At 40.7% G+C, this 27,655-nt stretch overlaps 1 protein-coding gene and 1 non-coding gene across 2 annotated transcripts in view; one reads left to right on the plus strand and one right to left on the minus strand.

The window, feature by feature from the left end:
- The window catches only part of LOC112104912 (cytosolic phospholipase A2 epsilon-like), a 54,787-nt gene that overhangs the window by 13,047 nt on the left and 14,085 nt on the right, over positions 1 to 27,655 (plus strand). The window contains exons 3-13 of the mRNA XM_024197512.1: positions 4,499 to 4,571; positions 9,732 to 9,868; positions 13,136 to 13,267; positions 14,417 to 14,457; positions 16,854 to 16,896; positions 17,764 to 17,821; positions 19,465 to 19,631; positions 19,750 to 19,836; positions 21,573 to 21,610; positions 24,530 to 24,677; positions 26,337 to 26,473. Of these exons, the coding sequence (XP_024053280.1) occupies positions 4,499 to 4,571; positions 9,732 to 9,868; positions 13,136 to 13,267; positions 14,417 to 14,457; positions 16,854 to 16,896; positions 17,764 to 17,821; positions 19,465 to 19,631; positions 19,750 to 19,836; positions 21,573 to 21,610; positions 24,530 to 24,677; positions 26,337 to 26,473 (1,061 nt within the window). The remainder of the gene's footprint in view (positions 1 to 4,498; positions 4,572 to 9,731; positions 9,869 to 13,135; positions 13,268 to 14,416; positions 14,458 to 16,853; positions 16,897 to 17,763; positions 17,822 to 19,464; positions 19,632 to 19,749; positions 19,837 to 21,572; positions 21,611 to 24,529; positions 24,678 to 26,336; positions 26,474 to 27,655) is intronic.
- Positions 27,580 to 27,652, minus strand: TRNAK-UUU. Its single transcript has one exon. It is a non-coding gene; the product is annotated as a tRNA-Lys (tRNA).

The raw sequence follows: 27,655 nt of genomic DNA on the forward strand, positions 1-27,655 counted from the left end.
TTTATCTCTGAAGCAGACGACTTCTCAAAAATTGTAGACCAGTGTAAGTGAAGCATGATATAATTGTAGTGTTAATGAAGTGTTATGCAGATTAGAATGGACCTGAAATTGCTTTTCTTTGAGTTTACATAGGCAAAGTAGCAGAATTCAAATATTTTATTATATGTATAATATATAATTGGTATTAATAAAATATAATCTTTATGAACCATCTTATATTTTTATGAAACTAGATCAAAGATATTGCGTTATAAGTGTCATACTGATTGTTTAAGCAATTTTCCCCTTCTGTTGACTAACTTAAGGTAATAAGTTAATATAAAAATAACATTTTACACTTCTATATTGCTTTTCATCCAAGGATCTTAAAATACTTTATAAACATTCGGCCAGTCAGTCCTTACTCAAGCAAAACTTCCATTTGCTTGAGTAAGTATGACTGAATTTGCTCCATTAACTAGTTAATCCTTGCACAAACTCTGAGTTCTTTTGAGATTAATTGTTGTATTAATTACAGTATGCTTATTTACAGCTTATTGAGTAATTTGTTACTGCCTTCTATTTGTTTATAATTAATTTGGCAGCCTTACTTGAAATAGAGGGAAGTGACATGTAGAGTGGAATTAAATTTAAAAAAATTAAAAAGGAAGAAAATGGTGGAATCTGTAAGGATCATCAGGGGGATAATCAGAACTCCCTGTGGGGACAATGTGCAAGGCCTCAGCATAGGACACATGTTTTAGTATGTAGTAGGACATCTGTATGCAAGGAGGAGTGGGAAGATTTGGAACACACATGAAAGTAGAACAGATTTGATGTAACAAAGTCTATTTGTCGTCTTAACTCACTAGTGGGATAATTTTTCTTAAACAAAATTTGGCAACCATGTGGATTCATGACATTCTTTACAGCATTTAAAATGTATTGAAGAGTATTCATATATTTTGAAAAACAAACCAAATCGAGGTTTATCGAGTGAAACCCCATACGTAACTATTATTTTTTAATCTGTGGAGTTCCTGAGCTCATGCGACGCAGTTAGACAGTTGTCCTTCCAAGTACACTGTAAGGCTCATCTATTTATTTGCCCAAGTATGCGTCTGGTGTGGACTTAAGTTGGGAGGTCTGCAAATGATGGGGTATGGATGGACAAGAGGATGACTGCCTATTATTGTTGCTAGTCATAATCATTGTAGTATTTTTATTTACATTAAGGTGCCCAGAGGCTGTTGCATTGTGAACATAATAAATTTCTACATAAATAAAATGTAAAGGCCTTAAATGGCCTAGTCATTAGTGTCAATTTGAAATAAAAATATCACATTTGTGGGGTTAGCCAGAGTATCAGTTTGATGCATTAGCAGACTGTTTTGAGAAATTTGGAAATTTGACTAGGCTCTTTCAATTAATGGACACATTGGGTGAAGTTCTTCTAGCCTTTCTTCATCTGAAACTGTCTCGACATCTACTCTGCCTGTATATTTGCCAACATTCTAGGTAGTCTGTGAAGTGTTGTAGGAGACATAGATGGCTGCTTCTGTCTGAGCTGAAATCAGCTCATAAAAATAATTATGGTCTAGGACAGAGGATCTCAAACTTCAGCAACCCAAGGACCCCCATTTTGATTTAAAATTTTTTGCAGACCCCCAAACCCTCCCGCTCAGCCCCAAGCCCCGTCCTCACTCTACTCCTCCCCCCAAGTCCCCACACCTTCCCCACCTCTTCCTGCCCCCTCTCCACCCATACCCCTCCTCTTCCATGTCTCTTTCTGCCCCCTCCCCAAGTGTGCTCCATCCCTGCTCCTCCCCTTCCCTCCCAACGCCTCCTGCACGCTGCGGAACAGCTGTTCCCCAGCGTGCAGGAGGCAGTGGGAGGGAGGTGGAGGAGTTGATCAGTGGGGTCCGTGGACCCCCTGGAGTACCCTCCCAGACCCCCAGGGGTCCGTGGACCCCAGTTTGAGAAATGCTGGTCTAGGATTTGGATGTATATGCTCACTGTTGGAGGAAGGGTTCCTAGGAGTATGAGGAAACAGCAGCATCTGTGTGTGGGCCTTATCACCAAGTGTCTTGGTCATAGGAAATACTGAATTGTTTACGGGCTCTGTCAGCGTAGCATTTTGCCAGGATGACTTGACTATATGCAGCATATGCAAATACACCATCAGGAAACATCTTATTTTAGAAAAAAGACTATGGCTGGGATTTTCAAAGGAGCTTAAGGGAGTTGGGCACCATAACCCCACTGATTTCAATAGGATTGATGCACCTAACTCCTCTAGCCATAAAGTCTCCTGGAGATACTCCAGTGGATTTCTGGGTCTTTGTCTTTGATGGAATTAGGCATTTGAGGTATATGGTGACTACAAATTGCTCTCTCCTCATAGAAAGAAGGATAGGAGACAAAGGGAAACTTTGAGGTTTTGAAGACCAGGAATAGTTCCCAACAAAAGAAAACTCTCAATTAGCTTTTTAGGAGTTTGGGATTTACTTGTTAGTGGTAGTGCGTTGGGAGGAGACTTCAAATCACATAGGGATGCTGCAAACACCCTATTAAGCTAGAAAAGCTTTTTATGGTGAGGGTTTCAGAGCACCGAAGGCCATATTATGAGCAACATTGTTACCTTCCTTCTTATTTTCTTGTTGTTTCTTGTCCTTTTAATGACTAAAGCCTGAAAACGGAGTGCATGGACTACTGGGTTTCCTGCTGTATTGCAACTGGTGGAGCCTACGGCCCAGATTCTCAGGATATTTCTACACCGGAGTCGGAGATGTAATTTCCAGCTTGTGTAGACTTACCCATGTTAGCTCTGATAGAGATAGCATGCTAAAAATAGAAGTGTAACCAAGAAAGGGATAGATAATAGAACAGAAAATATGATATTGCCTCTGTATAAATCCATGGTATGCCCACATCTTGAATACTGTGTGCAGATGTGGTTACCCCATCTCAAAAATATATATATTGGAATTGGAAAAGGTTCAGAAAAGGGCAACAAAAATTATTAGGGGTATGGAACGGCTTCTGTATGAGGAGAGACGTATAAGACTGGGACTTTTCATCTTGGAAAAGAGATAGCTAAGGGGAGATATGATTGAGGTCTATAAAATCATGACTGGTATAGAGAAAGTAGATAAGGAAGTGTTGTTTACTACTTCTCATAACATAAGAACTAGGGGACACCAAATGAAATTAATAGGCAGCAGGTTTAAAACAAATAAAAGGAAGTATTTCTTCACACAATGCACAGTCAACCTGTGGAACTCTTTGCCAGAGGATGTTGTGAAGGCCAAGACCATAACAGGGTTCAAAAAAGAACTAGATAAGTTCATGGAGGATAGATCCCTCAATGGCTATTAGCCAGGATGGGCAGAAAGGGTGTCCCTAGCCTCTGTTTGCCAGAAGCTGGGAATGAGCGACAGGGTATGGATCACTTGATGATTACCTGTTCTGTTCATTCCTTCTGGGGCACCTGGCATTGGCCACTGCCAGAAGACAGGATACTGGGCTAGATGGATCCTTGGTCTGACCCAGTAGGGCCATTCTTATGGCAGCGCAAGCAGTGGGATGGGCTAGCCATTCCAAGTACATACCTAGGATTTCAGAGGGATTGTACTTGGGCAGCTACCCCATCCCTCAGCTTGTGCCATTGCGGTTAACACTTCTATTTTTAGTGTGGTAGCTTGATGAAAGCTAGTTCTGCTTGAGCTAGAACTTATATCTCTGTGTTGGCATAATTGTTATGTTAAACAGGGTTAAACTTGCTGGTTTTATTTGAGTTTCATTTTGATATTCTGGTTTTGTTTGAACGTAAAATTCACACAGAATATCAAGCAGCACAAACCCATATGACTCAGAACTGAAGGAAAGATTCTCACAAACTTCTGTACACTCACCGTTGAGTTTAGCTCAAGTCTACAATGCACTTACAACAAATTACTTCAAAGCAATAAATGCACCATGGTGGGTAGCACCAGGGAGGTATCAAAGTACCTAATTTGTGGTTAGAAGAAACCTGGGGACCATGGAGTAAGTTTTGCCCTCTAGAAGGCTCCAACACACTAAAAAGAGCTTTGCTGAGAATACCTGCCACTTTCCTGACTCCTGTATCTGAGAAGACCAAACCCTGTGTACTGCAACTGTTAGCAGCGGGCTCCATAGAATTAAAATTGTGCTATTTTTTTAAAAAAATAAAAATCCTGCAATTTTTCCTTCTTTCCCCTAAAAACTCAGTGAAAAAACCTAAACTCACAAGTATGCCCTGAATTTTTCAGAAAAAGACAGTTGCATTTCATTAACAATAAATACATAAAGGAATACATTCATGATTCGTGATGATGATCCCTGATTTTGTGAATCTCTATATATCAGTCTAGAAAATGATTGATAAAATGTTCAGCAAAAATATGTTAGTTGTCATACAATACTTGATTAGGTTCTTCATTTGTTAGGTATCGTGCTTTTAAATTTAACCTTTCTTTCATATATCATTCTTCTACAGATGGAATTATCTCCTTGTTACTTGCTCGCTGTAAGAATAATACGAATGAGAAATCTCCGTCGGGCAGATACACGTGAGTGTCTCTACTCTTCCTAGAAATTGTTCCTCCTTCTGAAAGTAATCAGTGCACAACTGAACACTGCAAACACCATAAGTCAAAAAAAGGAAGTAATTGATATTACTAGGGTATACATAAACAGCGACAGTATCGCAGTATAGTTGATTATCAGAGCATGACCTGAGAACTAGTATTTATGTTATTGTGCAAGTATAACTAGTCAAATGACCTTCCATTTGTAGCAAGAAAGACAACATATTGTTCAAAACAAATTAAGAAGTGTCACAAGGTGTATTGTTTACCAGGAATGAAAAGGTACTAGTTTTTCTTTTACATATATATCAGTATCATAAACCATGTGTTTCTGAAATAATCCAGCATCTCATATAAATAAAACATGATGGGCCAAATGCATCTTTGTTATTATATTATTGAAATAAATGGAGCTACACCCGGGTTAAGATTGCTCTGATTGGTTTTAAAGACAAGTGTTTCTGTACTGTCTTCTACTGACAGGGCAGTTTCTAGAGTGCATTGAGATAATAGTCCATGCATTTTGGACAAGCTTAATTTTAAAAAAGCAGTATTTTCATGCCCACCTGGCAACCTGTTTTTCTCCAGTACACTTAAGAGAATCATCTTGACCTGTGAGTTTAGATGCACTTCATAAAGTTTGCTAAGATGCTTATTTCCTTTGGGGCTTATTTACTTTGAGATCTAATGAGACAGCTCTTTCCTTGTATTATAGACATTTTTTTTAAAAAAATGCATTCGACTCTTAGGTCAAAATAAGACAGCCATATAAAACATAAAGGGCCTGGTCCAATGTCTATTAAAATCAATGGGGTTCTTTCCATTCACTCCATTTGGGCATTGGATCAAGCTCAAAGTTTGTTTTGGCAACAGTTTATTACAGCTGACCACCTCAAGCTCGTGATCAATAACTTGCTACTACTGTCCCCCCATACATACATGACATAGCCAGGCCAAATCCTCAGCTGCCCCAAGCTGCCTCACCTGGCTATCTCCCCTGATTCTGGGGCTGCCCAAAGGTATCTGATGTTGTGTCTACACTAGAGACCTTACACCTTACTGTGTGGCCACTCTGTGCCGACGGGAGAGACCTCTCCTGTTGACATAATTAAACCACCCCCACCCAGCGACGGTAGCTATGTTGGCGGGAGAAGCTCTCCCACTGACATAGCGCTGTGCACACTGCTACTTATGCTGGCGAAACTTATGTTGCTCAGCGGGGTGTCTTTTTCACACCCCTGAGAGACATGAGTTTTGCTGACATAAGTGATAGTGTAGACATAGCCTAAATTAAGCTGGCTGCAGGGGTCCCATAAGAACAATTATACCAGCTCAGGTTTCGACAGAGCACTGTGCACTCTGACCCTCCCCCTCCCATCCTGACCATGCCCCTGACCTGCTTCTGTGTCCCTGAGGTGCCTCTTCTAAAGAGTGGTGAGGGAGCAGATGCTGTAGCACTGCATACTCTGGCTTTATGCCCAGAGCCCTTGGCTGTCTCTTCGGGGACACTTTCAGGCCACTTTGTGCTGAGCAGAGCTGGAGTTGAAGATATGCCTATGCAGTCTCTTTCTTCCAAAGGTCTATACTTTTTAATCACATGTTTTCTCTCTTGGCTTCACCCTACGTGTGGTTTGTGCTCGGAATCTGAACACTCCCATATACTTTACCCTTCTTGGGTGTGCTTAGCTCTCTGGTTCTTCAAACTAAACCTTGCAGTATCTATCTGCAATGTCTCTGATGCTGTACATGGGCATAGGGTTGAATTCAGAGGTGAATCTGAGGGAGTCCAGTGGGAATTGAAATTGGTGTTATTTGCACTTTTTTCAGGCCCCTCAATATGCATGTTATAGCAGTGTGGGCTCCTGTAGACTAAGTAGTTCTTGTTTACTTAGACTGTCTCATCATCACACCCACTTACCTGTATGTAACTTGTGCTCCTGCCCTGCCACATTACTTTTGAATTTGGCCCACTGAGTCAGAGTATAAATTGTATAACTCTCACACAGGTGGGGCTAGAAGAGAGGTATGCAGGAAAAAGAAACTAATACGAGAGTGTGAGTGCAAGCAGATCACCTCTGATTTAACTGGCACCTTACACCTTCCTCCATTTCCTTGACTACTTAAATCAATTTAAATTCCCTCTATGTTCTCTTACGCATTGGTAAGTGGGTGAAGTAGTTACAAGAGACTCACATTTTCAAAAATAGGCACTGAGTTTGGTGCCTAGCTTGAGACATGTTCGGCCTGATTTTCAGAGGTGCTGAGTACCTGCAGCTCCAGAGATAAGGGGTGCTTCAGCAGCTCTGAAAATCAGGCCTAAGGTGGACACTAAAAAATGGAGATACCCCAAATCAATGGTCTCTTTTGAAAATTTAGGCTCAGGAAGTCTGTAAGTGTAAAGTAGTCTAGCTTACATCACTTTCCACATCACCTCTGCTCTTTGCATCTGTATTTGCAGTATGTTTTACTTGATGATAGCAGAAGGCAACTCTATTTTTTCCTCAGTTTTTACCTTTCTGATCTTGATTCTGATCCATTTACATTAAATGAATAACAAAGTTCTTTCTGGATTCAGAGTAGCAGCCGTGTTAGTCTGTGTCCGCAAAAATAACAGGAGTACTTGTGGCACCTTAGAGACTAACAAATTTATTAGAGCATAAGCTTTCGTGGGCTACAACCCACTTTGCTAATGTTAATATTATTATTGGATAGCAATGGCTGCTGACCCAAAGGTGAATTCTCTTTATTTTCAAATGCTTGTTGAGCAATCTCATAATGGGGCAGCTATATATTACTATATGTAATGAAACAAGTACTATGTACATGGCATCTTTTAAAAATTCATGTGGAACAGAGAGTGATGGAATGTGATTATGAAACAGGGATGCGAAAAAACCTTGCCTCTTGCATGCAGGAAATGAGATCTAAATTTGTCTCTTATCTATATCTGGGAAACTATTTTAAAATATAGATGGTCTGTAACCAGAACCTTCTTTTTGAATCAGTGCAGCTATGCTAGCATAGATAAAAGGATGTAGGGGGTATGATCCTGTTTACAGTGTTTTGATTACAGTATGGATGCAAAATGGCATGGTCTTGGGACCCAGTTTGGCTCCCCCACTTCCTCAGCAACTGAAATATTACAGTATATTGCATAGCACAGAAACTACCAGCATACACATAAGTACAGTATAAAAGAATAAAGACAGCATTGCCTGCCAGGCCACACTCAGGAAAAAAATACATAAGCCAGGGTGCAAGAGTGGCGGGGCAGATTATTGTATATTTCAGAGGACTCTCTAGTACATAGCCAACAAATTTAATAAGGCCAATTTAACCGGTCTGAAGACACCAAAGAAATACAAAGAGAAACAGCAGAACTAAAATTCATTTGCAAATTTAACACCATTAATCTGGGCTTGAATAGGGACTGGGAGTGGCTGGCTCATTACAGAAGCAGCTTTTCCTCTCCTGGAATTGGCACCTCCTCATCTATTATTGGGAGTGGACTACATCCACGCTGATTGAATTGGCCCTGTCATCACTGGTTCTCCACTTGCGAAGTAACTCCCTGCTCTCCATGTGTCAGTATATAATGCCTGCATCTGTAACTTTCACTCTATGCGTCTGAAGAAGTGAGGTTTTTACCCACGAAAGCTTATGCCCAAATAAATCTGTTAGTCTTTAAGGTGCCACCAGACTCCTTGTTGTTTTCAAAGAAATACATAGTACCAAGCTGCATCTCTACAAAGACAGGTAAATCCTAACATGATATGCATGTAGCTAAAACCACCGTGTGGAATGTGTCTCACTTTCTATAGAATAGTTTTGTCAAACACTGGTCATATTGACCAAGAATTGAATTATTACCCAGATTAAAAAGACGTGCTTTACACATAGAAGATTGCACCATGGATCTGGAAACAGCATGGAGTCACACAAAAGACCAAATTTTATGTTTCCATACTGTAGTATCCTGCACTTACTCTGGGATTATGAAACAGCAATGCTGGCACATTAAATCAGAAGTGTTTCATCAAAGGCTCTTTTAAACTCTTATGCATATCAACTGGCATAAGATAATAAGGTTATGGGAAGAGGTTGCAAAATAATATCAAAGTGAAACTTTTAAATGCACAGTTTTGCTAGTTAGCTCACATCTATTGTCTATATTTAAGGCCCTTCATTTCTGGTTTTTATTGTTTTTAAATTTCCGGGGAATTTATCAATGTTTAATCAAAAAATGGGTGAAAATCAGGGCAAAAATTAATGTCACCGTTTTCTGGGTTAATATTGGGGGATAGGAGGACAGGAAAAAAGAATCACATATTGTAAGGGACCATTCAAGGTAGAGTGGCCAGTTACTACCTCTGCAGTTGTAGGACAAAAAGGGGGGGGCTAGTGGGTTACAGATTATTGTAATAAGCCATAAATCCAGTGTCTCTGTTCAGTCCATGATTCTTAGTGTCTAGCAGAATAAAGAATTTAAGCTCCCAGGCTCGTCTTTTGAAAGTGTTGTGCAGGTTTCCTTTGAGGATGAGGACTGATAGGTAAGAGCGATTGCTTTGTGAAAAGTGTTAATCCATAGGTGATAGGGTGTTTGTCTTTTATCATTTTCCTGTGAGTTAATGGGCCATTCTACCTTGCTTCAACTGAAGTCAATGAAAGCTGTGCGCTGGACATATAAAGTGCTATATAATTCTAAGTACTATGAAAAACCAGCTCCTGGGCATTTCAAATTGGGCACCCAATTGGGACACTTTTACTTCAATCTCTTTGTGCCTCAGTCCCCCATCTGTAAAATGGGCATAATAGCATCTGTTAATCACACAGAGGTGATGTTAGAATAAATTAATTCAATTTTGTGAAGCACTCAGACAATATAGTGGTGGCAGGGGTTCTGTGGGAAAATAGTATGTGATCATGAAATTAAAGACTGTGTCATAATGCATATGCACATGAGAACCGAATTAAGGCACAGGCCCGCTGCTGAGAACCTGAGATGTTATATATAAATTACCCTAATCTCTGTCTTTAAATAAATACAACTTAATTTTAGTGCAGTGCACTAATTTCTTCAGTGCCACTTAAGACGGGGAGTATTGATACATTAACATTTATGCTGTACCTCTTTTTATACAGTAAGCCATTCTGATTGCTACGTCAACCTGTCGTTGCCAACAGCTACATGTGAAAAGATCCAGACCAAAACTGTCAACGACTGCAGAAACCCAGTGTGGAATGAAACATTCTACTTCAGGATCCAGAGTCAGATCAAGGTAAGAAACTAAGAATTCCCCTCTTTCAGCAGCCTGGAGATCTGTTACCACTTACGCAGAAGTAGGACTTTCAAGTTTTCTACAACCTGCAGTTTAAAACACTAGACGATTAAAATACCCCCAGTAAAACTCTTTTGAGGTCATTTTCTCATTTTTGATAACTATTGGTTTGGAGAATTCATATTTTAAGTGTCTGGGGTAAATTAAGATAGCTAAAATTCATTCTTAATAAAGAAATTGTTATTTTTCGGAGTTAATGGAAACTACACTAGTAAACAGGAGCCACAAAATTCAGGCTTATTCTTAAACTTCATTACCACACAACCCCCTATAGGCACTGAATGACAACATGTTCTGTGTAACATGGAGGGAAACAGTGTATCATCATAACAAATTCAGTGATCCTAGGAATTGTTACTAACAATAAGTGCTAGTAAATATTCAGAATTTTGACCCCACGGGAAATTCTCATATTCTGAAATTCTTTTAATTCCAAATTGGGGGGAATCAAAATATTGATTGTTTTTTTTTTTGTGTAGCATGGAAAGTTCCAAAAAAAACTTGGTTCGGAAATGTTGAAATGAAACATTTGTACATTTCCACAGCAAAATGTTTCACTTCAGTTTGTTGAATGAAATCAAAACATGTTGTTTCAGCTTGGCTCAACATTAGTCTGTGTCCTCCTGAGCTACTGCAGTGCCTTATGGGAGTAGTAATTTTGGTGTCTCATGCCCCCATTCTCCTAAAAGGGCCAAAAGCCCCAGCTGGACTGCATCTCCTCGTATGAATCATGCTTGTTCAACCAGGATGAGTCTTCAGAGCATCATGGGAGATGGAGTCTAACCAGGAAGTCCAGTCCATAGAGGAGAATGGAGGTGCAAGGCACCCAAACTACAAATCCTATGAGGCATTGCAGCCGCTCAAGCAAATACAGTTTAATGTTGAATTAAACATTTCATTTAGATTTTTCCTAAAAGAAAATACAAAACTCCAGAAAAATCTACATTTTCCCAGAAAAGTTTTGATTTTGTGGAAACTGCATTTTCCATTAAAAAAGCAAGCAAACAAAAAAAAACCCACCAAAAAATAAACAAACCCCCAAACTCCAAAAACATTGTGATGAAGAATTCCCAACCAGCACTACTAACTACTACTGAATTGACTGATTCTTTAGTGGATGTTATATACCGCAATGTTTTATCTACTCAATACCTGACAAATTTTGAACCATTAAAGCGTTGAGATTCCTCACGGATTTTTACTTTGCTGTTCTATCTGCCATCAGAGTGATTCAGTCTCAGAACACAATGCACTCCATTCAGCTGTGAAGCTGAGCCGAGAGGCCTGAATTGGTGAATTGTGTGCATTACAACTAAACTGACGAATATGTAAGCCAGAAGAAGGGTTATTGTGGGAAAGCTGGTTGTATTGGGACAGAGAGGCCAGTGACTAGTGTCACATAAGGAACCTAATTTTCTACAATGAATTTAATTTCCCATATACATTTTGCTGTCAATAGAGTGTGCTGTTCTTTTATCCATAGAATACTCTTGCTGGAGAAGCCAGCACCGTTGGTAAGTTCTGTCAGCTGAACTGCAGTGATTCAATGAATTTACAGTTGCCAAATACTACGCTATATGTTGTCTCATTGTACTCATCTTTATACCATATCTATAATCTTAATAAAATTACTCTGTCAGAAGAAAACAACAATCTACATTTTTTTTTGCATATTGGTGTTTTTAAATATTAAATGACCAAAAGGATTCTAAGACCCAAATATTTAAAAAACAGCTAAGGTAGTAATGACACTTCAAGTAAGTGATGGTGAAACTACATTGTTAGAATAGTAACAATAACACTTAAAAGTTATATGCCACTTATGTTCAAAGTGCTTTATACACATTAACTAGTTAAGTATTATATTAACTAACTGTCAGGACATTTAGTTATTAAGAAATAAATATATGAAAACCTGGAAAATTTAAAGTTAAAGTTAAAGATCAAGTTAAAAATACCAAACATTTACAAGTCAAAAATGTTATAGTTTAGGTTAAAGCCTTTGTTAGCAGCTTGGTATCAAGCTAAAGTGCTGGGTAAACTGCAGGATATTTGGAATATTTCTTTAGTAAAAGGTATTTAATTTTTCAGCACACATATGGCATGTAAATATAATTTCCTTATATGTGACAACAAAAGATTTACTTGGTATTGCTGTGCAACTAGGCGTAATAATATAAAATCCCCACATACAGCATTAGAATTGCATTTAGTAGGTACTTTACCATAGTAATTACTATGTCACCTGCATGCTGATGTGTAGAAAATAAACCACATATTCTTATTACAGATTACATGGCATTTGCTTTGGCTCACTCTACCACTCAATGTAATTTGACAATAAATGAATTCTTGCAGTAACCACTGCTACACAATTCATAGGCAGTGTTCACCTGCCTGCTCAGTGAGACTGTATCAATTCGACCAAGTATGTGGCCCTGAGCTTTGTGCTAGAGGACAGGTTTTGCTCTTTAGTTACAGGCTACCCATAGCGGTCCTGCCCCGGATCACACTGAAGTCAATAGCATCATTTGCATTGATGTCAATGGGAGCAAAATGGAGCCCAATATATGTGGCCTGTAACTTAGAGACAAATCCTTCCCCCTCTTCCACAAAGTGAAAAGTCCCATATGCAATGAAACTGGTGAGTTTATACTGCACAGGAGCAGGATTTGTGGGGTCATGGGGCCCTGTACAGTCCCATGCAGTGGAGGTTGGGCATGTGGCCAGTGTATCCACCATCATGCAGATCCACCAATCATTTCTCCCTGAACAGCAAGGAATGTAGGAGCAGCTGGGATTTGGCTTCTAACGAATTTTCTAGATTCCTTCAGTTTTTCCATTGTCTCTCTCATGATATCTTTCCTACACAGGGCATGACAATTAGGTTCCTGGCTGTCATGGAGTGCTAATATGTGACAATTCATTGGAGGGGCCTGGTTTCTTACTTATGCTGCGGAAACAGAATGTATCATTCACTCACATACCTAACTTATAGCATTTAAATTGAACTGGGGAGGAAACTGTATTACTTAGATTTAGAATAGATTTCTTCAAAGTTGGATATTTGCAAAATTTCCGTATCCCTTCACTTTTCTTCCTCTCCCTGCACAAGGTAAAAATAGACTGTCCCCAGGAGTACTTGCTTCCTGGGCTCTGTGAAAGCCAGCATGTAGGATTGCTAAATCCCCTCATCTCCCTTCCCAGAACGTGCTGGAGCTGAGTGTCTACGATGAGGATGTCGTTACCCAGGACGATCACCTCTTCACTGTGTACTTCGATGTAGCTAAACTTCCACTTGGAGAAAGAGTTCTCATATACTTTAAGACTGACCCAAAGGTGAGATCCAAAATAATAGGCAGGGCTGGGTGAGAAAGACACACTTGCCTCGGTTTCCTGCCAGCTACTCATACTACTACTACTACTACTACTATTTTTCCTTCCTATGTCATGGATTGGCCAGCTATACCTCCAGTATGTCTCCGCTACTACACAGTAAAACTGCTTCACCTTTATACAGAGCAATTTGGCCTCAGCGTACTTGGCCAGTGGAACATGGCAAACATATGATGCTCTTGGCAAAGACCCTTTCTCCTGGTCTTGCCACTAAGAGCGAACCTCCCAGAGCCTGTCAACCCCAATGGCTGTAATCAGAGATCTGTTGTCCAAGTTTTCCATTGACCCAGCAACTGTGTGACTGTAACATCTAGATCTGGTACTAGTCTAAACTCAGCTAAAAATGATAGACACAATTTTCAAATACTGGCATCTGAATGAGATTTCTAAATCCCACATTTGGTCACTTAAATTGGCATTTAAAAACATGAATTCATATTTGAAAGGTAAATACAGGATCTAAATATATTTAAGTATCCTTATTTGGAAGACTGGGCTCTGTAGTTCACAAAAATTTTCTAAATGATTACATTACAATATCACGTATAGCTGAAATGGAGTGGCATACAGCAGGAAAGCTTAGCATCTAGACATCTGGCCATTGTATTTATGTTTTAACAATATCGCTGGCATATTGGTGCTGTTGATGCAAATATAAGGAACATTGGGCAGGAGAGTTAACAATGTCCCTTAATCATTCAGTAATAGCAGTTGTTTTTTAACATTCCTCAGAGAGGTCAAAGAGATGAGGTAACAGGACATATAACCCTGTTAACCTTCCCATATTAATAGCAAGAGCAGCTACTGGGTAGTAGAATAATGTCAAGAACAAAAAAATTAAGACCCTAGAAGATGAAGCAAACTGCAAAGTGACTGACTCTACACCAAAAAACAAAAATGTGTGTTAATTTGCAGAAGCTTCACAGAGTTTTAGGCCAGAAGGGACCATTAGAACATCTCATCTGACCCTCTGTATTTCACAGGCCATTAAATTTCACCCACTTCCTCCTCTATTGCATACCAGAGAACAAACCCTGTAGGGAGAGAATAGCATATAGTGACTTCACTCATTTCTGTTTTTTTTATTTTTAGGCACAGGAGGAACTAGAGGTAGAATTTACCTTGGAGAGCATGTAAGTGAAATACAAATTAATTAGAAGATGCAAAAATTCAGAGAGTAATAAACCAGCAATTGGAAACCTGCTTCATATAATTGCTGCCTCCAAAGAAAATTGCCAGACCCATTGGATTCAGAACTCTAGTAAATTCCCCACTGGAATCATGTATACAGCTTATCTGTATCAGCAGAATCTGGGTGTTTGTTCTATAATTTGATCACCTTTAATGTAAAAAAATTCTTCCTGGCATTGGCGAGTCTCTGCACAACATCAATTTGTGGCCTAGTTATACTCTTCAGAAGACTTATTTGTATCAATCTTTTTATGTATGCTCAAGCTCAGATGTGGTGGAAAATCTCTTGACTCATACTTGTAAATCGAATTGTTTGGTTAATTTTTCATCCTAATTCATACTCACAAAGCTGAGAATCCTTTGATTGCCACCCACAGCACCACTTCAGTCCCAGAAATTTTCTCCCCTATATACTAAATGATAAATAAATAATACAACATAGCTTTTTTCATCCATAGATCTCCATATGACAGGTGAGTCACATTGAGGTCACTCTCCTGCCTTAAATAGCTTTGCATATGGCGGGAACTCTTTGTTTCCAAACATAGTTCCCACGCCAGTCAGTGGAAAAACACTGGTATTCCAGGATGGATTCCAGTACCAGGTGACTTGATCACAGGACCTTTCAGTCATAACTCAAAGGCTAGTTGTAACATCCTCAGGAAGCCTTCCCAGGAAGGTGGGAGATTAGCATCTTCAAAGGCCTATTATTCTGTCTAATGGCTTTTCCTCACAGTGAGCCATCTAGACCAGTGGTTTTCAAACTGTGGGTCACAACCCAGTACTGGGTCACAGAACGTAAGGCCCTGGGTCACGGCAGCTCTGGTCAACACCACCGACCAGGCCATTAAAAGTCCCGTCGGCAGTGCCGCCCGGCTAAGGCAGGCTAGTCCCTACCTGTTTTGACACCGCGCTGCCCCCTCAAAGTGTCCAGCAGCTGGTCTGGCTCCTAGGTGGGGGGGCCATGGGGCTCCGCGTGCTGTCCCCACCCCGAGCACTGGCTTCCCACTCCCATGGGCTGGTTCCTTGCTAATGGGAGCTGGGGGGGCCGGTGCCTGTGCCTGGCAGCCGGACCTGCTGCTGGCTGCTTTTGGGGCACAGAGTCTTTTGGGTCTGCGGTGCCAGGACAGGCAGGAAGCTGCCTTAGCACCCCCACTGCGTCGCTGACTGGGAGCCCCCCAAGGTAAGCTGATGCCCCAGCCCTGTGCCTCAATCCCCTGCCCCAGCCCTGAGCTCCCCCCAAACCCCTTCCTGCACCCCAAACCCCTCATCCCCGGCCCCACCCCAGACCCTGCACCCCCAGCCCAGATCCCTGACCCCCTCCTGCATCCCAACCCCCTGCTCCAGCCCTGAGCCCCCCCAAACCCTCCTGTACCCCAAACCCCTCATCCCCGGCCCCACCCCAGAGCCCTGACCCCCTCCCACACCCCAACCCCCAGCCCAGAGCCCCCTCCCACACCCTGAACCCCTCATTCCCAGACCCACCCTGCAGCCCTCACCCCCACACCCCAACCCTCTTCCCCAGCCCTGAGCCCCCCCCCACCCTAAACCTCACAATTTTCTTCAACTGGGTTGCCAGAAAAAAAGTTTGAAAACCACTGCTCTAGACTGATTGCATTCTGACAGGTGGGCATTCCCCACACGTAAACCCACTTGTAATTGATACACAGTCAATATTCCTAACTTCAGATACAGAAATGATACATGCATACAAATAGGATAGTCATATTCAGTAAATCATAACCTTTCCAATGATATCTCACATGCCTTATCTTGCCCAAAATACATCTTAGTTATGTCATAATCACATCATAACAATATCTCTATGAAGAATATGGGGGTGTAGTGTCACACTTAGAATCAAGACACTTCCCAGCATGTATATCCTAGTGGACTAGCATAATGTTGGTAGATTAAATGTACTTGACAACATGGCCTGTCCTGAGAGGTGGAATTTAACTTGCTTAACTAAGAGTCCAATTTACATGGTTATGGGACTGTGATAGCACTGTGAAAAACTATTTAGCCCCATTATCAAGCATGATCAAAATTGTTTTTAAATTGTGATTTCTTCATATCAATCAGTTTTGGCACAATGGTAAGGCTCTGCTTAGAAGAACAAGAATAACAGGAACTGTAGCAGGTGTGCATAGTCAAAGCAAGCATTGTGAGGAACTTTGCATCACATATCTGCCACAGTTACTCTTGTTGCCTGGTCTTCGCTATCACTCCCAACACTTCCATATGAGTGACAAGCAAGATAAACATCCAGGGGGAAAAGAGTGGTCAACTTATTTAACCTAGCAGTGAAATATGTATTTTTCATTTTGTTTCCTAGTTCAGGCCCTCCTGAAGCCATCATAACTAATGGAGCACTAGTGGTAACTTTTTGTTCTGTGATCTTTCCTGTCATATAGCAATACTGGTAATACAGGTGGAACTAGAGAAGCTGTGAGCAGCTCCACAGTCAGCAGGCCAACACCCTCTCTTTCCTGTTGAGATAGGCTGGGAATGGAGTAACTATGATTTCTCTGCTATTCAGCTGTTTCACCCTATTTCTTAGAGTGTATATCCTAGAGTGTCCCACTATAGGAGAGGCTGTGATTGGAGTAGCTGTGAGTTCCCTCAAGCCAGCACTCCTCCAAAAATGTACACAGTAACTCCTACTTGCAAAAACTGGAAGTGGTATAACTGTGAACCTCCTCACAGCCAGTTCACCCACCCCATTCCCTACAGTGGGAGACGCTGAGATAGGTGTAGCTGTCAGCTCCCCCCAGACATCAGTCCACCACAATTTCATACAGTGACAGAGGAACTACCGCCACCTAAAAATTCATAACAATATTTTAGACAAGGGCTGTTTCCACCAATGACTCCTGTGCTCTCAGTAGATTTCTCTAATTATGTTTTTGCCTTGTTTGGTCTTTTGTATCCCTGTTAGGACCCTAAAAGTGCTGCCATTTTGCATCCTGACACACTTAACTCTAGACACCATTTAGTTTGTCATCAGCCCCCACTGACGATTAGATATGACTCCCCCAGAGCCTTTCACTTTCACTCATCATTGACTAGAGGGCTTAATGCTGAGCAGTGCCAGGCAATCAGCTCTTCCAGGGACTGAGAGTGCTGCCTTCACAGTGTTCAAACCCCACAGCCAGCTCAGATAGTAATAGATTAGGATGGGGAATGGAATCTCAAACTGAGACATTCTCTGTGATGAGTTGTTTTATTGTTCTTCTCTGTTACAGTCTCGTGCACTTTGCTGTTTGGAAGTTCAGGTGGATGAGAAGAAGCAGCAGAAATCAAGTGAGGTTACTGCTTTATTAACTGGCTGTTAATAACCAGATCCTTACACTGCTATAGTGATATGTGTTCTATAGATCATTACAATAAATGCATGGAATAAAATAATATTTTCAAATTATTTGAACTTTTTAACAACTACAGAAAGATGCGTGATCTCTGTTATGGATTACATTGATTCCATCACATACATCTATGCGGCTGTATGCAAACAGCCTACATTAAAACAACACTAAAGAGAAGATTTTAATCACACAAGTGTCAGGACATTCAGAGTTATGTTTCTATGATAGCAGCCTTAACTTTGGTCCCTTGCATTAGCTGATGTATATTACAACATGGTTTTCATTAGCAAACAGGAAATAATTCAGAGCCCTAAATTTTTGCATCTTTAATTACAGAAAGGAATTCAGAGTCTTTGTATTGTATTATTTTATTTATTAAACTATTGTATTAGTTTAACATGCAATAAACAAATCCATTGTAGAGCATCCATGCCATGGTGTAGAATTGGGGCAAGACCACCACACAAACAAACAAAACCCATAAAGGTAGATTTCTAAATCCAGATTTAGTGCCAGAACAATTTTCAGATGTGCTGAGCAGTCAGCATTATGATGCTATAATAACCCATGTAAGAACTATAAGGAAGATTATTATAATATCAACTTATTGTCTGTGAAGGAACTAAACATAAAACAAATGGAACCAAAGAAACAAGTCTATGAGGTCATTTAACAAGAACTCTTGGTTAATGTGTACGATATAAAATGCTATAGTAGAAATTTGTTTCACTGGAATATAGTGCAAAAAAATTTCCATTTAAAACCCCATGCGTATGAACCCCTTCAATACAAATCTCCTTCTTATCCTAATTTCAGCTACATCCCACCTATGTATATCATTTGTCAAAAATCTTGCTTGATTATTTTAATCCCTTTGATTCAAATATTTTTGATGTCTCCATGTCGTATTGAATAAATCGCTCTGTATTGTATGGCCTAAATTTTTAAAAGTGATGGTGATATTAATGTTAAACTGAAGACATCTGAAAAGGACCTGATTTTCAGTAGGCAGGTGCTCAGTACTTCCTAAAAGTCAGGCTCCCTCAAGGTGTCTCAAATTGGGTACCCAAAATCAGGCATCACTTTTGAAAATGTAAACCTATGTGTTTTGAGAGAGAAAAGAGCATATTTCATACATTACAATCATGGAACAAGGGCAATAAAATACAGTGTGTTGCGGAAAAGCTTGAAGAGATTGTTTAGTGTATCATACAGACACTTATTATTACGTACAGAAGTTGACTATTTTATGCAGATCATATTTAGTATTAATATTTTAGTAGATGAGCTACAGCTGTGAACCGGAATTAACTACCATGTTCAGTTTTTTAGTATGAAAAAGCATGGTAGTTATTTTTCATGAGCATTAGTTCTTTCACACTTGTATACAGTAGGTTTCATTTTGTTTAGCTGAGTAGTAGGCTTTTTCTAGAGGGATTATGTTTTTCTTGGCTTATTAGATGGACTCTTTGAATGCAATATAGAAAACTCCTAAGTATTTTCTTAAATTTGATCATGTAAGCATAATTTTGCAGTCGGATAATAATAAGGTTCTCTGTGTGCTTTTTCTTTTTCCATCAGGGAAAGACCTCTCCCTCACGGTGAAAGGTTCCTATGAAGGAACACAGGATCTTACACTGGGCCCTGATGCTATCATTAGCCCTTCATTTCCAACCAAGTTCCACTATGTCAAGTATATGGAGCCAACACTGAATGTTATGCTACCGAAGAAGAAGCGTTACAATGCTGTATGTTATAACTGTCCTTTATAAGCATAATAGTAATATGTAGATAACAGGATCTATTTTGATGGGGGAGCAGGGTAACCCTTTCCTTTTTGTGCAAATAAACTTTTTTTTCCCCCAGCGTACCTGTACCTACACTATAAACACAGGCCCCCCAGTTGTGATGCTGAATTCGCTCCCCATGGGAGAGAGAGTAACAGTAGCAGAGGTGAGTTCCGGCTGCCAGCCTTTAGGAATTAACAGTGACCCATTAAAAAATTATAATGTAAGAATAAAGAGCTAGATTATCCCCTCCCACAGAAAAAACCTGCAGGAGGGTACTAAGAGGGAGAAAAACTCTATGAATTTCTCCTCAGACCTTGGAGAAAGGAACTGCTTCCTTCTCCATGGAGCTGGGATCTGTGCTGCAGGGATGACTACTGCTTCTCTGGCTCCTTTTTCCATAGCAGCATAGGCGCTGCTCAAGGCCATGCTGTCATTTGGCTGGGTCATCTTGCACATGCTAACAGAGGATACAGAGATGGATAATACAACTGAGTTCAGAGCAGAGAAGGGTGTCACTGAGTATGACGCCTCCCTTGCTCCATCTCCACCTCCCATAAACAGTTTGCTGAGCCCCTTCTGCACTGAGCAAGCATCCGTAAAGGGACATTTTGTGGGGCTGGTGAAGGGGGATGGTGCCACAGCGTTGTCTTTTCAGTGTCCAGATCTCCAAGAGACAATTTGGGCCAATGCGATTAAAAAAAATACTGGTGTTGTGTAAATGTGTCTTGAACTGTCCTTTAAAAAGAGGAGAGGCAGGCTGGACAGCAGGGAGCCCCAATTCCCCAGCCTGTATGTATTCTGCCTCTTTAATTCCCCAGCCGCACTCCCTCCCCCTCCCCAACTCTGCCTCTCAGGACAGCTCCTCAGCTATACAGTAAGCTGGCCAGTCTGCCTTCATAGATTTAGAGGCAACCGTTGTCCTTTTGCTTCAGATGAAGAGGAGTTTCTTGGTACAGTTTATAATATCTGTCTTGCCATCAGTGCTCTCCATCTAGCTCTCTCTGTCTCAGAAGGGTGTATTGATGTCAACTATATGTACAGCACATTGCACTAAACAAAAAAAAATACAGACACACAAAGAAATATTATAAGGACTGTAACAACCACATTTTTAAACAATAGAGGCTAAGATTCACATGCAACAGGCTTACACATATTTGCACACAGAAACCTGTCCACTGCATATACAGATAGAAAATGTGTATGCAAATACCAATTAGCATGGTTAGCATGTGCAGTTAATTGCTTTGCCTGCATAAATGTGGGCACAAGCATTTCAATTTCCCCCAAAAATATTACTTCTAAGAAAAAATGAAATGTTTCTCAGTCTGGCAAACCTTTTTGAAACAACCTGGCATCCAATATGCTTCCTAACCACAGAAACAAGCTCCAGTTCTGGTACTTCAGGCTTTTGAGACTCATACGCTAGGCTTCCATTCTCGGCCTTAATCATGAGCCTTTCTGCTGGGGCCTGGTATATCTTATTTTCATTTGTGCACTGTCTAATACGCAATAGATCTTTGACTGTTTCTAGTCAAAGTCTTGCAGTTATGAGACTGAATCTGTGAGCTTCAGGATTTCACTCTTCATTGCGTTTGATGGTTTGCATAATTAAATGGGCACTGGAGGGAACTGGCTGGTGCCAATGAGGTCACAGTCAGGTAAATTGGTACAGTTGTCTGAAACCTTTGGGAAATACTGAGCTACTAAGAATAAATTCTATTACAAATAAATTAGTGGTTTTGAAGCTATATACATCTCTTGGATTAGTGGGGGACTCAATTTTGTGGCTGCTGTTCCTTGTTGGGGAGCAAATAAATCTCACTCTCAAGGCTGAAGGGAAGGAAGGAAAGCTTAAAACTATGATTGTACCTTCATAGCTACATTCTTGTTTTTCAGGAGAAAAGATTTGATTTGCATGTGAAGGCAGAAGACTGGTAAGAGCTTTTCTCCTGTTTCTTTGGATGCCAGTGACATTGTCAGCCAAGCTTTGCCCGTGCCACTTTCTGCATTTTTAAAAAAACAAACATTTTTGGATTGAAAACTAGAATGTATTTTTTAAAAGAATGCACAACACATACCCAATATATGACACTGGACATTAGATAGAAACTACATTAGACAGGGTAGCTAGCAATTTGTGCACACACTGACTGATATGTTGCCCACTTCCTTAGTGTTATCCATAATCTTATGTAATATATAGCTTGGGCAGATTAAGGCCCCAATTCAAGAAAGCATCCCTATTCAGGAGAGCACTAACGTACCTACTTAAAGTTAAATACATTCTTAAGTCCTTTCCTGAACAGGGAGAGGCTTAAACATGTACTTTAGTGCCTTCTTGAAGCATGGCCTTAATCAATCACAATACAGCAACGTTTATTCTTTTTCTGCATTAAAAAAAGGCTTTTTAGTTCTGTATACAGCAGTCACTGCAGAATAGCACATGATTTTCATAGGGGAGTCCCTCACCACCACTACCATCTTGATCAACTTGTCTGACAGTAATGACTAGTTTCTGCTGCTCAAGCTGATGAAAATACCTCGGGCTGCCAAACAATAAACTTATCTATAACTTTCTTTTAGAATGTGTAACTAATTTCAAAGCAGTCAAAAATTATATACCCACTATACCAAGCAGTTCAATTTAGTGTTACATCTGCTTATTAATTTATTTATCTTCCAGTCACAACACCAATAACAGCCCTGTATTACTGAGTTCACTAAATATAATCACTAAGGGTACGTCTTCACTACCCGCCGTATCGGCGGGTAGCAATCGATTTATCCGGGATCGATATATTGTGTCTCGTTAAGACGCGATATATCGATCCCCGAACGCGCTCACCGTCGACTCCGGAACTCCACCAGAGTGAGCGGCGGTAGCGCAGTCGACGAGGGCGCCGCGGCCGTCGATCCCGCGCCGTGTGGACCCCAGGTAATTCAATCCAAGATACTTCGACTTCAGCTACGCTATTCGCGTAGCTGAAGTTGCGTATCTTGGATCGATCCCCCCCCAGTGTAGACCAGCCCTAAGGGGCAAACCCTTCCCAACTGCACCAAGCCCAAGTAGCTGGGTTCTGTGAGTGGGAAAAAGGAATTCTTTCTCTGCTCTGGTTCAGCAGTGTAAAGTAGCTGCTCCATGCTTACCAGTACTCTTCTAAGGCTGTCATAGCTCATGCTGTTGTAACCCACACACCTTCTGGGTGGGATGTTCTGTCCCATCTTGTGGCACCGAGACCACTTAGAGAGAGATTAATGAGTCTTCTACAGCCTTAGCTAACAGCCATATGGCTGTTAGCTCATGCAGTAGAGGCTCATGCACTAAGCTCCAGAGGTCCCGGTTCGATCTCGACGATGACCGGGGTCTGTTGGTGTTACACTGTTCTCTTCCCTGCGCATTCTGTCATGAATGTTCTGGTGGATCTGAATAGTGATGGGTCCACTGCCTCCAGCCTAGCCCTGTCCTGCCCACATTCTTTGCTCTGTAAGCCAGTCCTTAGGATGCACAGCAGCTCAGATTCCCTGTATAGAGTCCACAGATCTCATCCTCTCCATGCCGCAGAACCTTACAAGTAGCATTGTACCAATGGCCATCTGCAGCCACTGAGCTAGGGACAGGATTTTCCATTAATATAGGTGGTGCAGCTAGATATGGGGATCTGCATCTGATGAGGAAAGGATAATCCTACTAATCACCATCAAAAACTATGTTAATATAAAATGAAAAGTAGTGTAGTGCTGCATGACTCCTGATCTGCATGGCACACCAGTACCGAACTCTGCTGTAAATGGTGACTTCTGCACCAGCACAACATAAATTCAGAATGAGTTTGCATTGCATTAAATATTTAAATGAATATTACAGTCAGTGCAGTGAACTTCTAAAATTGTTTATTGCAATAGAAACCTCATTCATTTCATAATGCAGCAGAAATTGCAATTCCAATGTAGAATTTAGCACAGAAATAAGAAAGTTGTGCTGAATAATTTAGGTCCAGACTGTTGAGGCTACACAGGATTCTGCTTGTAACTAATATTTTGTTGTTGAATTTTTCAAGCCTTTAGTCCAAAAGTTAATTTCATTTGAAATGCTGAAGAAAATCCATGTACCTGTTTCTGAGTTATCTTGGTGAAGGAAAAAAAATGTTTTCTATACTCTTTTCATCTTTGCACTTGGATAACTTTAAAAACAATTTTGTTTTTAAAATTTAAATTTGACACGCCCATAATTTTCCTCCTTGAGTAAGATTGTGCTTTGCAATTTGTGACTAAAACTAGACATGAAAGAAATCTACTAGTGCTTAGCTATGAAAAGCCATGCTTGAGTAGGAAGTTTAGAGTTTCTAGAGTGAAATCCTGGCCCCACTGAAATCAATGACAAAACTCCCATTTACTTCAATAGGGCCAGGATTAAACCCTGTATCCTGTATGGACTGCTGCCAGGAGAGGGCGTCATGATTACATATACTTCAGAGATGTTAAAAATGTAAATGTAATTCTGTGGTAGTATTTAGCCACAAGAGGGTGATGACACTCCACCAATTTTGCAGTCATCATTCAAGAGGCTCCTATGAAAATTTGGCCCTTTAGGTTTTTAACCTTAGAGGTAAAGCAGAAGTTCCACTTCAGTAAATTGCAACAATATATAACTTTAGCTAATTTTAGAAAATAAAATTAAAATATCAGCTAATACTGACATCATCCTCTTCTCTGCTTGTTATGTTACATCAACCTGATTATATAGGGGTGTGGAGAAGCTTTGTCTATACATATGTTTAGGGTTTTCTGTAGTGTAAGTCCTGAAATTGACTACGAATATTAATATGTAATAAGAATGCATGTGTTTGTCCTAGTCATTGTTCCTGTCCACAAGACCTAGATGTGCGCATAGGGTATGACCTGTGTGCAGAGGAGAAGGATTTCCTGTGCAAAAGAAAGAAGTATGTTGCTGCTGCCCTGAAAAACGTTCTCCAGCTAGAAGAGGACCTGCAGGACCATGAGGTATGTGAAGTGGAATCCTGGGTGTCCACTCTCTCCTTCCCTCATGTGAGTGCTCAGCAAACTGGACAGCAAATGTGGCTAATAAACAAATAATAGCTGGAGCATGTGCAACCCTTGTACCTAAAACAACGAGGAGTCCTTGTGGCACCTTAGAGACTAACACATTTATTGGGGCATAAGCTTTCATGGGTTAGAACCCACTTCATCAGATGCATATATATATACCTGCTACTGTATTTTCCACTCCATGCATCTGATGAAGTGGGTTCTAGCCCACGAAAGCTTATGCCCAAATAAATTTGTTAGTCTCTAAGGTGCCACAAGGACTCCTCGTTGTTTTTGCTGATACAGACTAACACAGCTACCCCTCTGAAACCTGTCACCCTGCAGCTACGTGTTTCTGTTCCAAAAGACCCTTAAGTTATGTTTTCATAAGTATAAAAATTATTGTTGTTGACACTTTTTCTGAACAGGTGTATCCTCTCAGCCGTTTGGGAGGTAAACTTGAAAGCTGGGTTAGATAGTTGCCTTTCAGGCGTCTGCTGAAGGTTTCCTCGATTTCCATATGGCTAAGATGACTACACTATGTGTGGCTCCCAAACTGTATTGATTCACATACTAGCTTCTTAAAAAATTGTTGTAAAGTGAATGGATGGAACATTAAGCTTACGTGCTGCCAGTGGTACTAGTACCAGAGTTTCCGAACCCCTGAATTCTAGGCCAATTGCAAAGACCTCAGTTACTTAGCTAATTAAAGACTACTGTATCTAAATGCAATCTGTGTCTCAGAAGTTTGTGCATTGCAGTGGCACATATGAGACACATATAACTCCTGGCCTGGTGTCTGACTGCCCAGCAAGGGGTCCCAGTGCTGCAGAGGCAGCACAATGAGGTCTTTATGGGGAAGGAGCACCATATGTGTCTCTCATATGTCTGGCCATTTTGTAATATGTACACCATCTCCAGTTCTGGGGCTCGTACCTGTATGTTCCATTCCGGACCATAAGTGGTCTTGAATGATAAATACTCATGCACACTAACTAAGCGAATTAGCAAGTATTTAATGCATTGCTTGAATTCCATCAATTATGGAGTGAGTGATAAACCCCCTCAAGGAGGCTCAGTTAACCTCTCCAGTGAATATTTTTTAAAACACCTGCTCTCTGTTGCAAGCTTGTGAATTCCAAAAGCAAAATTTCTGTTCGTTTAAGTAACTTAATGATCCTGGGGAAAAAAAAAAAAAAGTCCCTGTCAGGGGTGATTAAACAACATTTTTGAATTTTCTCACAGGTTGATAAGGAGATTTAAAAAAAGAAAGGGGGAATAGAATAGAATGAAGCAATAAGGAAATGAAATGGCTGGGGGTGAATACTACATTTCTTGCATTAATAAAAGCACCTGAATTTACTATGATTCCTGCCCTTCTCTATAGAGGCGGGGTTGACCCATTGGGTTTGGATCCATATCTGATTCCAAACTTACCCCGAGGGAAGATGTATTTGGATTTGCTGTTCCACTTCTGATCCAATAAACAGAGAGGCCTTAACTATGAAATTTTGGAACTGAACTGGGTCCAGTGTTCCATTTCCGGTCCATTTCCAGTTCTGAGTAATCATGTGTGCTTGGTTTGCACTATCTTTCTGTCTTTGTGTTGAACAGATTCCAGTGGTGGCCATCATGACAACAGGTGGTGGAATGAGATCATTTACAACAACATATGGCAGTCTATTGGGTCTCAAGAAATTAAATGTCTTAGACTGTGCAACATACCTGAGTGGTTTGTCTGGCACGACGTGGTAAGCAGAACTCAATCAGGGGTTTTATTTAATCTTTCTGTAAGATGTTGATACAAAGAGCTCTGGTAAAAAAAATATCATGGAGATGCTAATAGCAGCTCTCCATCATAAAGATTGTAATCCTATTTCTATTATGGAGAGCCTCCAGAGGTCAGGGTGCAACCAATTTCCATTATAAAACCTTATTTTAGCCCTTCCCCATAAGTTGTCTTGACATTTTGGTTTGGTCTGAAAATTGCCAGAATGGCTGTGAAGATTCTGCAAAGTTTGAAGAAAATCTAACAAACTGCTTTTCAGTTACAGGTCATTAAATATTACCTTAATTTGAAAGTTTGACTTTGTCTAACATTTCTTTATCTGCCTCTTGCTCAAAATGACTTATTACATCTTCCAGCTTTCCATCTACTGCAGTTAAAATCCTTTAATATGTTGCACCAGCTGTATCTGAAGAAAATGGGTAGTGTTTAAGCACTGTTGTTAGGGATTTGTTGTTGTTTATAGCTTTGGGTCCGAACCTGTTTCCACTGTTGTCCGTTGCTGGTTGGGACTACCACTACTATGAGGTGGGGCTGGTTGGCTGTACAATGGAAGCATGGCAGTGCAGTGTGCATATTCGTCCTGTATGCCGTACATTTGGGATGGGATCAACTATCCCTCCCAGTGCAGTTCCATTTCACCCTAAACATTGGTCTGTCTGTCTGGCAGCCTTTGGCCCAGAGTGACCAGTAATAAGCTAAATGGTGGCCTTAAAGTGGGGTGATACCACCACTGTAGTTAAGGTTGAGACTAGCTTAGGTGTGGCCTGCACTAGAAAGTTTAATCAGCATGGTTTAACAGCTGATTTTTCTAAGTGCTCTAAAATTTCACATTGAATATCAGGGTTGGAAGGGACCTCAGGAGGTTATCTAGTCCAACCCCCTGCTCAAAGCTGGACCAATCCCCAGACAGATTTTTGCCCCAGATCCCTAAATGGCCCCCTCAAGGATTGAACTCACAACCCTGGGTTTAGCAGGCCAATACTCAAACCACTGAGCTATCCCTCCCCACTGAAATAACATCAAGCAGGACTCCAAAGAGACAGATTAAGAATTTAGTAAATAGTTTATCACCTGACCAGGGACTTGAACCCTGGACCCTCAGATTAAAAGTCTGATGCTCTACCAATTGAGCTAGCCAGGCTCA

The sequence above is a fragment of the Terrapene carolina genome, unplaced genomic scaffold (genome assembly GCF_002925995.2).
Source record: "Terrapene carolina triunguis isolate 2854851 unplaced genomic scaffold, T_m_triunguis-2.0 Scaffold96, whole genome shotgun sequence".
Taxonomy (NCBI): Eukaryota; Metazoa; Chordata; order Testudines; family Emydidae; genus Terrapene; species Terrapene triunguis.